Source organism: Rhagoletis zephyria, unplaced genomic scaffold (genome assembly GCF_001687245.7).
Source record: "Rhagoletis zephyria isolate East Lansing unplaced genomic scaffold, Rhagoletis_zephyria_1.1 Rzeph_scaffold_06887, whole genome shotgun sequence".
NCBI classification, from domain to species: domain Eukaryota; kingdom Metazoa; phylum Arthropoda; class Insecta; order Diptera; family Tephritidae; genus Rhagoletis; species Rhagoletis zephyria.
Window position 1 is genome coordinate 5,973 of NW_016163970.1, and position 14,152 is coordinate 20,124.

Here is a 14,152-nt window from a genome sequence, read left to right on the forward strand (position 1 = left end):
TATTTTTTTATGAGAAGCTGTTTTTCATGTCGAGGGGCGACCGGTGTTAAGAAAAACCCTTGTTTTGATACATATTTTTTGCGACGTTGCTTTGACCAGGGCTTGAACCCAGGCCCTGCGGAGTGGTAGCGCACACTGCTAACCACTACACCACAGCGGCCACATCTTATATATACATTATATATTATTATTATTATATTACAATTATCTTCTGGGCTGCATTCATTTAGTCTATGGAGTTGTGAGCGTAAGGATTTCTACACTAAAATCAGGATCCCGAGGGCAACTCACGCTGACGGGATGTTAGTTATCTTGACCATTTTGAAGGCAATCTGCACGCAAAAGAAGATCGCTGACAATTCGGGTTTGTTGTATATTCAATCCTACCGGCATGGAGGAGCAACTACGGTTCGATTCGTTGAGAATGGCCAGCTGAGTCAGAAGCACTGCGATGAAGCTGTGAAAAGTGAGTAAAACTTAATGCATGCATTTATATGCATATATGTATGTATGTATATATGGGTCTTCTATTTCTCTTCATTAGATAAAGACTTCGGTGCAAAATCAAAGTCTACCCATGACTTGCGAGTTCCTGATATAGTGAGCGCTGCCAATATCAATGTTGGGAACCAATTAATTAGTTTATACAAAATATTAACTACTAATTGTAGGCAATTTGGTTGACTTGTAACTCTTCATTCGAAAAGTCATGGAACTATGGCGATCCCAGGTACGTTATCAATTAGAATGTTTTAAATATTTAAAGCTTAACTTAAGTAAAATCAAAAACGACGAGTACATTTTTCCATTGAATTTAATTTCTTTATTTTTTTCAAAATTGCAGGTTAGCTTGAAGGCGCTCTGTCATTTCACTAGGCGAATCTATGTACAGTTTGAGTCTTTCGCTACTGGTGTGCAAAAAATATGACATTCGAGACGCAATACAGTGATTTCTGTGTTCTGATGAGATGTCATATTTTGCCTAATTGGAGAAAATTCAGCAATATTGAGTTCATGAAGAATAGCTTAGAAGAAATGCAAGTAATATATACATACAGTGCCGGACAAAAGTATTGGCACAGAGAATTTTTCGCAATATATGCAAAGTTTTTCACCAAAAAGACATAGAAACAAAATCCTAAACTTTGTGCAAAACTCAGGAAAGTTCAATAAATTTGCAACCCTCTAAGTATGCAATTTTATAGCCTGTTCAATTTTAGTACATATAACAAAGTGCAAGTTTGAAGTATCTAAAAAATTGCGTTGATTTTTGGCAATTTTTTTAGTCGAAGGTGTTCCTCATTTTCTCCATACAAAAATAATTTTCGAACATACTCTGTATGGAAGAACCTGAGTGAAAAAAATGCCAAAAATCAACGCGATTTTTAGCAACTTCAAGCTTGCACTTTGTTTTCTAATAGATGAGCTATAAAACTGCATACTTAGAATTTATTTTAAAAATCTAAATAGAAAGTTGCAAATTTATTGAATTTTACTGACTTGCACAAAGTTTAAAGATTTAGTTTTTATGTTTTTCGGTGTAGGACGAACTATATTTTTATAAAAAATTATAGAAAATAAATTTAAATAAAAAATTTCGCAGATATTGCGAACAATTCTTTGTGCCAATACTTTTGTCCGGCACTGTATATAATAGTGTTAATAAAGTTAATCCTTACAGTAATTATTTAAGGGATCTACGAGGAGTCATAATATCCCGTTTAAAATTTATAACCTCTACGCCATATGACTTCTTTTGACACTTTGTGAATCCCGTAATTAAGTTAAGTTGATCTATTTCGTAGCTCAGTAATTTCTAAATGTGTAAAGTGTCAAAAAATCTCCTTCTTGGAGTTTCTATAGGCTTTATGTAAAGAAAGTTTACCGATATGTTTACCATTAAAATATGCAAATTTTCTTGCTTTACAGAATTAGCGCCCGAGTCAAGGAAACGAATGGCTGAATTAACCTTGGCTTACTTCAAAGAAAGGCGTCCTGCATGTAATGGGCCTATGAGGCGGAAGTATAATTGTCAATATAAAACCGCTTGATCAAAATTTCGGCCGATTCCGCAGTAATGGATTAGTCTATCTATGTAGGTAAGTACGAAACATATATCGCCGATGTTTTTGCAAAACCAATTGTAAAACAGCCTTAATCGCCAGGCATCGAGATTTATGCATACAAATTGTAAAATCGTTATTAAAACAGATTTGTAAAACGATAGAGAAAATACCGCCTATCAATGCAATGCCTTCAAAGAAAACCCGTTTTTTCGCTCTCCCGTAAAATTGGATTGGCGTAAGATAAGCAATTGGTCGATAGGCGGTTTCGCAAAAACGTCGACGATATGTACATATACATACTTACGTGGCTGAAATTATGGAAAACATTGTTGAACTTTGAATACAACTAAAACTTCACTCTAAGCTGATATTTAAGCAGAAGAACATTTCAATAATGGACACATCTTCAGGCTGAGTGTAAACGCTCCCATCGCGGCGGACAGCTTCAGCCAGGTTTTAAGCCCAGAAAATGAATTGAACTATGAAAAAATGTTCACAAAATAAAACACAATAAATTATTGGAGCTCTGCCCTTAATGAATTTAAGCAATTATATTCATTTTTAAATTTATGATATTTATTTTTTCATATTCGCAAAATTTAAATTATCTGAATTCATTTCAGCATCTCGTTGCCTTGACCCGTATCGCTATACTGCTGGATAAGCCCAATGAATAGCTACGCTTTCAGGATAAATTGGAACAAGGTGGGCATTTTATGGAAGATAAACTATAGAAAGGTAACATCATCACATTGATAATCTATAATTTGCGTTTATCTAACACAAAAATACCTAAATTTATAGGTTTAACCAAGAGAGGATGGAAGTGCACGTTTCTTCAGCGGCCACAGTAGTGACATCAACGGTTTCATCATTTACTAGGAGCTGCAATAGTTTAGAAGGAAAGTATTATTAAATTAAGTTATTAGTTGTTAAAGTGTACACGTATGTATGTATGTACTTCCAGTCGTACATACAATAGGTATGAAAGCAAATTGAAGGCCAGAAGGGACAAAAAAAAACCTTTTTGTTTGCATGAAAAAATAATTGTGTTGAACTCATTTACCAGTAATTTATTGTTGTACTTCAAAATTTAAGCTTAAACTGCAAATAGTCATATATGTATGTATGCATGTATTTTTAAGCAGTTAGAAAACTCTTTGATTTGTTTCTAGGTAGTTTTTCAATACAATATTAGTTTGGCTTTAAGCCGCTTAAAAAGGATCAGTCCAGCGCCGCTAAACAGCAATCAGCTTACATAAAAAATAACCAGAATAAGAAAAAAAATTAAAATTTGTATGAATTGTGTATTATCTTATGCTCAAATATATTTATTTTCTTGTAAAAGTAATTGGTTTCTCATAAAAACGTCCAGGAGCCGAATGGAGCAAAAGGTTTATATAGAATTTTAGATATGTCTGTATTTCATTTCCGTGATAAAGGTAAAAGGAAACAATAAATAAAATATGTATTTCATTATGAAAAATGTCTTTAGTTTTATTACTTAAAATCCTGTGAAGAGCATGTTTCCATGATTTAATTCAAGAAAATTGGGAATTGCTCAAATTGTAGTAAAATAGGTGAATTCTAACCTAAAAGCGCATACTTCCTGCCAAATTCAAGTGGAAATGCTCACAGCCACATTCCACTTTCGGCGCCTAAAAGTATGCTATGAATTTTAGCTTCCGGCAGGGAAAATTTCTGCGGCAGCCACCTGCTCCACGGTTATGGGCGCCTGGTGGAAATTGGGAATTTTAGCAACCGGACCGGCGGTCGTCGAGTACACTGAAAAAAATTTTTGTGGAAAAATTAAAATTTTTTGCGGGAGCCACCTGCTCCGCGGTTATTGGGCGCCTGGTGGAAATTGGGAGTTTTAGCAACCGAACCGGCGGTCGTCGAGTACACTGAAAAAATTTTTTGTGGAAAATTTAAAAATTTTTGCGGCGGTCACCCGCTCTGCGATTATGGGCGCCTGGTGATAATTGGCAATTTTTGAAAACGGGAAGGCGGTCGTAGATACACTGAGAAAAATGTTTTTAGAAATTAAAAAGTTTAGAAATTTTGCAACAAAAACGCGGGCATGATAAAATGCGGCAATATGCGCTTCAAATGAAAGGATTTAAAAAGTGGATTTTTATCAGGACAAATATGTGTATTATGGTCTTTTTTTGATAGCTCATATACTTACCAATTATTTCCATAAAAATTAAACTCCACCATCAAATATTTTGTACGCAAACATTTAGTTATGCTTTATTTTATTTGTCATTAGAAAAATATTAAATTTATAGTTTTACTTACCATAAGAACTGTTAAAATATGAGTAAATTTAGCTGCCATATGTGCGTAGATATATATATACATACCAGGGTTGCGTAATTTTGATTAAGTCAAATCACAAATCCATAAATCAAATTTATTTCTGAATTGAAAGTTGCATCAAATCCTAAAATTTATTTGTGATTTGCTTGGTCAACCAAATAAAAAATTTATTTTATTTGTGATTTGAATTGCCCTCCAAATCAGAAATCATCTTTATTTGTGATTAGATTTGTACAACGAATCATTTGATTTGTGATTTTTCAACTAAATAATACTCTTTTGTGCAACGCAACTACTTCGAGATTTTTGGGACTAATTCGGAATTTTTGGGAGGATTTTTGGGACAATTTCGAAATTTTCGAGACTTCTTCGGGATTTTTAGGATTTTGGGGATAATTCCGTATTGTTGGGACTCTTTTTCGGGTTTTTCGAGACTACTTGGGAATTTTCGGGGGTTCTCAAGATTTATGGACTATTTCGTGATTTTCGAGATTTCTTCGGGATTTTCTGGACTATTTCGGGTTTTTCAAGACAACTTCGGATTCTCGGGGTTCTCGGGCCCATATTGAGGGACTACATCGGGATTTTTGGGTCCGATTCGGATTTTTGGTACTATTCGGGCTTTCCGAGACTACTTCGAGATTTTCAGGGTTCTCGGGGCTACTTTGGGATTTTTGGGACCAATTCGAAATTTTTTGGACTATTTTGGGTTTTTCGAAACTACTTCGAGATTTTCACGGTTCTCGGGAATATATCAGGATTTTTGGGACTATTTTGGTATTTTTGAACTATTTCGCGATTATTCTAGGTTTTTCGAGACTACTTCGACATTTTCGGAGTCCGCGGGAACTTCGGGACTACTTCGGAATTTTTGGGACTATATCGGGATTTTCGGATTTTTTTTGGTATTTTTAGGACAACTACGAGATTTTCGGGGTTCTGGCGAATATATCGGGATCTTCGGGACTACTTCGGGATTTTTGGGACTAATTCGGAGTTTTTGGAACTCCTTCGGGTCTTCTTCGGGATTTTGAGATTAATTCGGCATTTTTGGGGCTATTTCGGAATTTTCGGAACTATATCGGGATTTCTGGGACTATTTTGGTATTTTTGGGACAACTTCGAGATTTTCGGGGTTCTCGCGAATATATCGGAACCTTCGGGACCACTTCGGGGTTTTTGGGAATATTTCGGAAATCCCTCGAGTTTTTTCGGAACTCCTTTGGGATTTTCAGGACTTTGGGACTAATTCGGTATTTTTTGGGGCTATTTAAAGATTTTGGAAATTTTCTCGGGATTCTCGAGACTACTCCGGGTTTTTCAAAACTACTTCGAGATTTTCGGGGTTCGCGGGAATATATCGGGATTTCCGGGACTATTTCGAGATTGCTGGACTATTTCGAGCCTTTTTCGGGGATTTTCAGGACTATTCCGGGTTTTTCGAGACTACTTGGAGTTTTTGATGGTTCTCGGAATATATCGGGATTTTCGGGACTATTTTGGTTTTTTTTTTTTGAACTATTTCGGGATTTTCAGGTACTGTAAAAAATGTTTCTATTTTTAAATGCAGATACTGCGAAACGGGATTTTTTCGCAGTAATATACAGTTTTTTTGTCCGAAAAAAAGAAGAAAATAAAATATTTCAAACAAAAAATTTTCCCAAATGGTTAAATCGATATGCCGAAATTGAAAAGAATGAGGGTTTCTCTCAATTGATACTATAACATTAAGAACTATGAAAAATATCGGCGATGCAAAAGCTAAGTGGTGTCCGAATTGGGCTGGAATGCCCCATGTCGTTACCTTAATATAGAAAGGCCCTATCTTACATCGTCGCTGAAATGCAAAAAATCCGTAAATAAAATTTTTTATTTTATTTTATTATGAGAATGCTTGCACTCTCGAATAAACCATTAACATACTGAAAAAATTTAGATTTGTACATTTTTTTAATTTTAAAAAAGAAACCACTATATGGGGAACCCTATATTACGAACGTATAACTAAATGACATATTATTCGTCGAATATGATTATGTACGAAACGCGGAGAAATTTGCGAAGTAAATACTTAATTATCAAATAAATATTATTTCACCCACCTTTGCAACAGGGTCTCGGAATCTATCCTTCCAAGGACCATTTTAGAACGTTGCGAGCGTAACTGCATAGTTGTCCAAAACCAGAGATGCCCAAAATATTTTGTCGATAGCCGATTATTTGTTGCCGGCTTTGCAGGATAAACAACGTTTTGATAAAAGACTTTTCAGGATTCCAATACTCAGGCACAGGCTTACTCATACAATATTCGCTAGTTTATCCTGAAAATGTATACGAAAAACTTCACTTTATTATTGAGCATTATTTATGTAAGTAATCTTTATAAAGCTTTGTCAACAATAAACAGTGCACAAACATTCTTTTTCATACCTCTCACAGCATATCCAATGCGTGAATTAGTGTATTATTGGGCAAAATCACCAGCGTTGACAAGAGAGAACTTCCTTCCGTATTGGGCGTATCCGGGCTACCAGGCAGACACGTCAAACATAGCGGCATCGCTGAACGGATAAGCCTGTACGTTTCTTTCCCCTATGGGCAGCCATGGTGCCAAAAGATAACATTAATGCAATAAAACGCGTGGTAATTGATAAGTTTCGGGCGGTTTATGCCTACTTCGAAATATACGGATCTTATCTCTCGCGCAGCTCGTTCGCGGCAGTATCCGGAAAATTTAATGGCTTCCCTATAAACTGAATAGCTACAGGTTAAGTTTTTCAGCTATCTCAAAGTCCTGTTAGCGAGACTACTTAGGTATACTCAACAGGTGAATTTTCGGCTGTCACTGTAGTTTGTGAAAATTCGTTAAGTTCGTTATTTTTACGGAATGTATTCGGAACGTAGCACTTTTTGTTTTGGTGATTCACGGAAATTGAAAATACACTTTTTCTCCCAAATAGGTAAATTAAAAATTAAATTAAAATGATATTGAACATGCAAAATGTTTAAGCAATTTGAGTCCAAATATTTTTACCCTTTCGAAAGCTTCAAAAATCTTAAAATTCAAATCAAAGATATGCATATAGCATATTTGTAGCATTTTACTTCGTTCGCCCCTGACTTTCGTACACACCGAAAATTTTAATGCTTTATATTCATAAGTTATTGGACAAACTAAAAATCGGTCGGAAGGATACTATAAATTTTGCAGCCTTTTTTTTCAAATTTTATGTCAATTAAAATGTATTACTTTTTCCCGGGTTTTTCGGAGATTCATTTACCTGACATTTCGATATCTCTATCTCTTTTAATATGTAGTTGTGTAAAATTCAAAAGTAATATATATTTTTATATGTATTTTCAATATCACATTTAGTGCATACTCCATTACGATACGCTATGAAAAAAATTCGTTACAAATAATATAAATATTATATTTATTCATAATGATAATTATTTAGATGTCTCTAAAAATAGTACGAGCCTTCTGCAGCAACGCCTTTAGGGGTCCAATACTACTCAGTACTAATGAAAGTAGGGTAATGGTCTTCATGCAGTCACGGAAACTCTCTGAAGTTACCCGAGCTCTAAAGAAACCCGTCTGATAGCCATAATATTGAGTGCTAAGCGCGAGTACGAAGCAGGCTAGCCCAATCAAGTTGTGGATTGTTCGATTGAATAAAGGACGGACAAAAGATTTAAGTTTGAGTTGATAAAGTGCAGTCAAACCGCTTAACCAAGATACCAGGCAGAGGATGAATGTGGCGAAACCTGTGCAAAAATGTGAAAGAAAAAATTATGCATTATTATTCATTTCTATAGAAAAATTAATCAAAGTACCTACCCAGTTTTCCATGTGTGCTCTGAAGTAAAAAACCCTTCTGTATGCATTTATACAGCGTACCGCCCATTCCCAATCCGCCACCTGCTAGTTGCAGCACCCAATGTATGGTATGTTTTTCATGACGTTTGAAGTTCGTTGTTAAAGGATTCGAGTTGTAATGGACCATCACGGCTTCGGCCATCAGCAGCGAGTACTGGACGAATATAAATAATATTGTTTAGTAAATTTAGTTATCGGGCGAAAGTAAGTGAGCATGTGTTTCCTTGCACACTCTATTTCGCTGAATGAAAGTAACAGTTGGGTGTATTTTTTACGCATAGGCATGTATAACAGCTTGCAAACAGCGTTATGTGATTTTATAATAGTAAGCCATAAATAAAAAAAAAAAACGTCTACAACAACAAGTTACATCGAAATTGTATCTTTTTTTTATTATCTGAAAATTTGGATAAATAAGAGCCTAATAACATTAAAAAACAAAATCGTAGTATGGTAGTGTTTGCAAAGTTTATATATAAAAATCTAATATAGCGAGTTTTGAAACAGTAACTTTTACATAACTAGCTTTTTTATCTTTTCACCTTCTCTCTTCCATGAAGATTGGTCTGCTTTTTTTTGACGTCTTCCACAAGCACGTTTTCTTGCAGTTTTCTAAGTTCATCAGTAGATTGAGACTTTTGAAAGTGTATAAATACACACATACATAAGTATTATAGCGACTTTTGCAAGAGTAGTTAACATTGGATGCTATTTTTTCAGAATATAGAAAGATGTAGCACTGTATTGTTAGTGGACATGAAACTACTTTAAATACTGGTACGTTACCCGCCAAAAACTAAAAATCGAAAAAATGTTACATAGCGCACTTTGCAAGCGATCTACTCAATTATTGCTTTGAGGCTAAGCAACATTTTAACATTTAACTAGGTAGCCCTTTCTACTTTTTCTTTAAAATATTGAATATGAGATACTGTGAATACTAATGCCTAAAAATAAATTGTATGTATGGAAGCAAATACGACAAAAACTAATTCTATAAAATCAACGGTAATTTTTAGCAACATGAATCTTGCACTTTTTGCACTTCAATTTATTTAGTTATAAAACTGCATACCTCAAAATTCTGAATAAAAAGTTTTAAGTTTTGTCGAGAATTTGTAGAATTTTTATTTAGGAGTTTATTATATAATTATATAGTCTACGGTAATTTGAGATGTGCTACTCTTCGTTGGGAGCGACGATATATATAGTATAAAAAATACTAAACTTTAAATAAACAAAACAAATATAGCCAAAACTGGTAAAAAAAGGCCATTAGTGTACCTAAATACCTACATACAGTTCAAACATTTTTCTTTTATTTTTTTTTTTAGGGATATTTCGAATATTTAAGAAAGAATTAAAGTTATGAGGGATGTAAAACGAAACGAAATTCTTTCAACAGTTAGACTAAAATACATGTACAACCGATCTATTAGGTGATTTACAAGGTATCCTAGGTAGTCACGTACACAATTTTATATCGGTTAAAATATTTTGTGGTTTGTGTGAATCACCTAAAAATAACACCGTACGACAAAAACCAAAAAATTTTAAACAGTCGAAACAATCAATATACTCATGAAACTGTGGGACAGGCATAGTTAAACCGCGTTTTTGGAGTTTTTCACACTGACCTCAGGATTTTTGAAAGGACTTTGCATTTTCAAAGGTTTGCTTAATTATAACAAAAAAAAATAGTTTAAAAATTCAGTGCAATGTAGAATAACAATATGGGTACATTCTGTAGAATTTAAGAAAATGAAAGTTTTTTGGTTCAGAAGGACGAATACGTATTGAAACTAGGGATGTTCAAATAAGATCTGTGTTTCAAAGCCCGTTTTTTTTTTTTAAATTTGGTTAATGATTTTTTCAGTCTTTTTTTTTTATTTAGATTTTAATCGTTTTTTTTCGTTTAAACCGAAAACCGAAAATTCGGTTTTTACATTCCTCAGCAACGGATAATTATTTTGCAATACGTCGAGATAACGAGTAAAATTTTACGGCGTAATACAAACTTCAAATTACCTAATCAACTTTTGTTTGCTAATCTAGTAGCTAAGCATAATCGATTGTGAAGTCGGTTGTGAATATTGAAATTTTGTACAAAGTTTGAAACTTGGATTTATATGTAATTTGTTAAAACATAAATTTTAATAAATTTAATAAAAAATTAACAAAAAATAGTTACCATGAAAAACATTGGAAATGTTTAAAAATAAAATTGTAGTTTAAAAAACTAAAACCTCGCTATTATAATATCCATTCGTACAGTCATCAGGTATGTAAATTGAGAATAGAAATCGCTGCATCTTTTAGGCGCATCAATATTACATAGTTACATCCCGAGCTAATAAAAGGGAGGTAAAAAACACAATCACTGTACACTCAATTTTGAAGTTAATATTATACATACATATGTAATTATATACATATCGCTCATTTACTTCAATNTTTTTTTTTTATTTAGATTTTAATCGTTTTTTTTCGTTTAAACCGAAAACCGAAAATTCGGTTTTTACATTCCTCAGCAACGGATAATTATTTTGCAATACGTCGAGATAACGAGTAAAATTTTACGGCGTAATACAAACTTCAAATTACCTAATCAACTTTTGTTTGCTAATCTAGTAGCTAAGCATAATCGATTGTGAAGTCGGTTGTGAATATTGAAATTTTGTACAAAGTTTGAAACTTGGATTTATATGTAATTTGTTAAAACATAAATTTTAATAAATTTAATAAAAAATTAACAAAAAATATTTACCATGAAAAACATTGGAAATGTTTAAAAATAAAATTGTAGTTTAAAAAACTAAAACCTCGCTATTATAATATCCATTCGTACAGTCATCAGGTATGTAAATTGAGAATAGAAATCGCTGCATCTATATCGCTCATTTACTTCAATAGTGTCATAATTCAAAAAACTCAAATTCTTAGTTGAGTATGCAAACCTTTTCTACTACGTTGTGTAAAAATTTCATAGCTGTATCGATTACCAGTATCACACTAGAACAGATATGTATGGATTCATTTTTACTATGGAAGTATATCGTCACCTGAAATGCAAGTCGTAACCGCATNAATATTACATAGTTACATCCCGAGCTAATAAAAGGGAGGTAAAAAACACAATCACTGTACACTCAATTTTGAAGTTAATATTATACATACATATGTAATTATATACATATCGCTCATTTACTTCAATAGTGTCATAATTCAAAAAATTCAAATTCTTAGTTGAGTATGCAAACCTTTTCTATTACGTTGTGTAAAAATTTCATAGCTGTATCGATTACCAGTATCACACTAGAACAAAATATGTATGCATTCATTTTTACTATGGAAGTATATCGTCACCTGAAATGCAAAAAGTCGTAAAATGAAATGGAAAAAGTCGTGACTGTTTTGATTTTTTTTTTATAAAATGATGCGGGGAGTTGTAATTCGATGAATTCCACCATATAAATGAAAAAGTTAATTTTTATTTTTTATTAGTTATAACTTTTTGCATTGCAACGATGATGGTTGTTACGTCATTTTGCATTTCAGGTAACGATATGTAAATTCAAAGCCGTTTTTCTCGAGTTTTGCTTTTNTGTCATAATTCAAAAAACTCAAATTCTTAGTTGAGTATGCAAACCTTTTCTACTACGTTGTGTAAAAATTTCATAGCTGTATCGATTACCAGTATCACACTAGAACAGATATGTATGGATTCATTTTTACTATGGAAGTATATCGTCACCTGAAATGCAAGTCGTAACCGCATCGTAAATGAAATGGAAAAAGTCGTGACTAATGTTTTGATTTTTTTTTTTATAAAATGATGTGGGGAGTTGTAATTCGATGAAATCCACCATATAAATCAAAAAGTGAATTTTTATTTTGTATTAGTTATAACTTTTGGCATTGCAACGATGATGGTTGTTACGTCATTTTGCATTTCAGGTAACGGGTTTTTTCGGTAAACCGAAAAGATGAGGGTTTTTAATACAGTTTTTTAGACGGTTTTAAACCTGAATAAAAAACTGTGATTAATCAAAAACCGATTTTTTGGAAACGGTAATGAAGTTATAAGGACGAAATTAGAGGATGTGGTCGTGTGTATATTAGTCCTTAAAATAAAATTTTTTTCCAATATAAATATTACAATTTTCAAGGATATTCGAGGATTCGTCCTTATGCACCAAAAAATTTTATCTTTTTTTAGTTTCACAGAACTTTCTCTTTTATAAGGTACCGATATGGGTATTCTATTTTGAAGGGAATTTTTAACCGACTTAAAAAAAATGAGGAGGTTATCAATTTGTCGGAATATTTTNGTTTTTTTTTTTTTGTGAAATGAAGTTTGTTTTTGTATAAATATGTGCAACGCTTTATTATATTTCGTATATTTGGAAATTAAGTTGTTGTATAAAATTAAGAAAAATTACTATTTCTAATTAATTCGCGTTGCTCAGCAGTAAGTAACAAGTGTAAGTGAAAATTTAAAATAATTTGATATCGATGTTTTTTGATTTTTTGTAGTGTTTTTTTGTAATTCGGGTTTTTTCGGTAAACCGAAAAGATGAGGGTTTTTAATACAGTTTTTTAGACGGTTTTAAACCTGAATAAAAAACTGTGATTAATCAAAAAACCGATTTTTTGGAAACGGCAATGAAGTTATAAGGACGAAATTAGAGGATGTGGTCGTGTGTTAAAATAAAATTTTTTTCCAATATAAATATTACAATTTTCAAGGATATTCGAGGATTCGTCCTTATGCACCAAAAAATTTTATATTAATTTTAGTTTCACAGAACTTTCTCTTTTATAAGGTACCGATATGGGTATTCTATTTTGCAGGGAATTTTTAACCGACTTAAAAAAAATGAGGAGGTTATCAATTTGTCGGAATATTTTGTTTATGTACAACTTTGGATAGCGTGAACGATTTTCGATAATTCTTCTTTTATCGGAAAGGTGGTATCTCAAGGGTGGTCCCATACTAATTTCGTTTAGTTCTGATCATTGAATCATGAAGAAATTAACGGTACGCCTAAATCTGTAAATGAGCACTGAAGTCGTTTGTATTTCTTGCTTAAAATTACTTGTTTGAATTTGAGTGCTCTAAATAAATACTATTTTGCCAGTGAATAATTTAAACCTTATAAATGATATAATTACTTAATAAAATCTGCCGTTTATAAAATTATTCAAAACTTGTACTCTCTTTTTTTATATGAATTGTAAAAAATGCGAAATTTCAGTTTCAAAAATAATACACTTACACCTAGTGTTACCAGCCACGCATGAAGCGGCGTGTTTTGCAGTCCATTTGTAATACACAACCAGGACATGAATATGGTCACAAAACCGATACACATTTGATTCAGTACAAAGAGGATAACTTCGAAGCGCTGCAGGGTTGTTGAGGGCCATACAGACTTCTTAGGTCCAGGTGTTTCATCAATAAACGTTGACATTCTGCTGTAGCCGTAACGCGCGTAACCGGAATGTGGCGCTTGAAAGCGTGACGTTGAGGAAGCACTACAGGCAGCGGCAAAGAGACTTGACGTATAAGTAGTGATCGGAGCTGGTAAGCTCTGGTAGACGAGTTCTTTAGTGTTTACTACAACGCTGCTGCTATAGTCATGCCCAACTGAATTGTCACTATCGTTGGGATCGTAATTTTTGTCGTACGTATCGAGAGCTCCTCTGTTAGTAGTGATGTGTATTTCGGCCGATGTGGTTTGATCTTTTGTGGGTGAAGCGCGATTTTTTAACGTTGTGCTACCGTAGGTGTTGTGTTGGGAACTGATCGATGCGTCGAGGCGCTCCGTGGAAGTGACGATTTTTTCCATTTTTTGGTGATAAAAATTTGTTAGTATTT

At 33.2% G+C, this 14,152-nt stretch overlaps 2 protein-coding genes and 1 long non-coding RNA gene across 6 annotated transcripts; 1 reads left to right on the top strand and 2 right to left on the bottom strand.

The window, feature by feature from the left end:
- Positions 1 to 282: 282 nt before the first annotated feature.
- LOC108373635 (uncharacterized) lies at positions 283 to 3,170 on the top strand. 4 transcript variants are annotated; one of them, XR_001848980.1, is made up of 7 exons: positions 376 to 466; positions 545 to 600; positions 672 to 730; positions 845 to 1,041; positions 1,930 to 2,099; positions 2,690 to 2,804; positions 2,871 to 3,170. XR_001848980.1 is itself a non-coding variant. In XM_017629559.1 (5 exons), the coding sequence occupies exons 1-4, from the start codon at positions 301 to 303 to the stop codon at positions 852 to 854; spliced, it is 312 nt and encodes a 103-aa protein (XP_017485048.1). In that variant the 5' UTR covers positions 283 to 300; the 3' UTR covers positions 855 to 1,041; positions 2,871 to 3,170. The 4 variants fall into 4 exon arrangements, 1 of the variants encoding a protein (XP_017485048.1); XR_001848979.1 differs by having other exon boundaries at positions 545 to 730; XR_001848981.1 differs by having other exon boundaries at positions 545 to 730; positions 2,882 to 3,170.
- On the bottom strand, positions 371 to 7,247 carry LOC108373636 (uncharacterized). Its single transcript, XR_001848982.1, has 3 exons — positions 6,819 to 7,247; positions 6,491 to 6,709; positions 371 to 457 (listed from the first exon to the last, which is right to left on the bottom strand). It is a non-coding gene; the product is annotated as an uncharacterized LOC108373636 (long non-coding RNA).
- Positions 7,248 to 7,711: 464 nt separating this feature from the next.
- Positions 7,712 to 14,146, bottom strand: LOC108373638 (uncharacterized). Its single transcript, XM_017629560.1, has 3 exons — positions 13,551 to 14,146; positions 8,233 to 8,425; positions 7,712 to 8,159 (listed from the first exon to the last, which is right to left on the bottom strand). The coding sequence occupies exons 1-3, from the start codon at positions 14,121 to 14,123 to the stop codon at positions 7,846 to 7,848; spliced, it is 1,080 nt and encodes a 359-aa protein (XP_017485049.1). The 5' UTR covers positions 14,124 to 14,146; the 3' UTR covers positions 7,712 to 7,845.
- Positions 14,147 to 14,152: the final 6 nt, after the last annotated feature.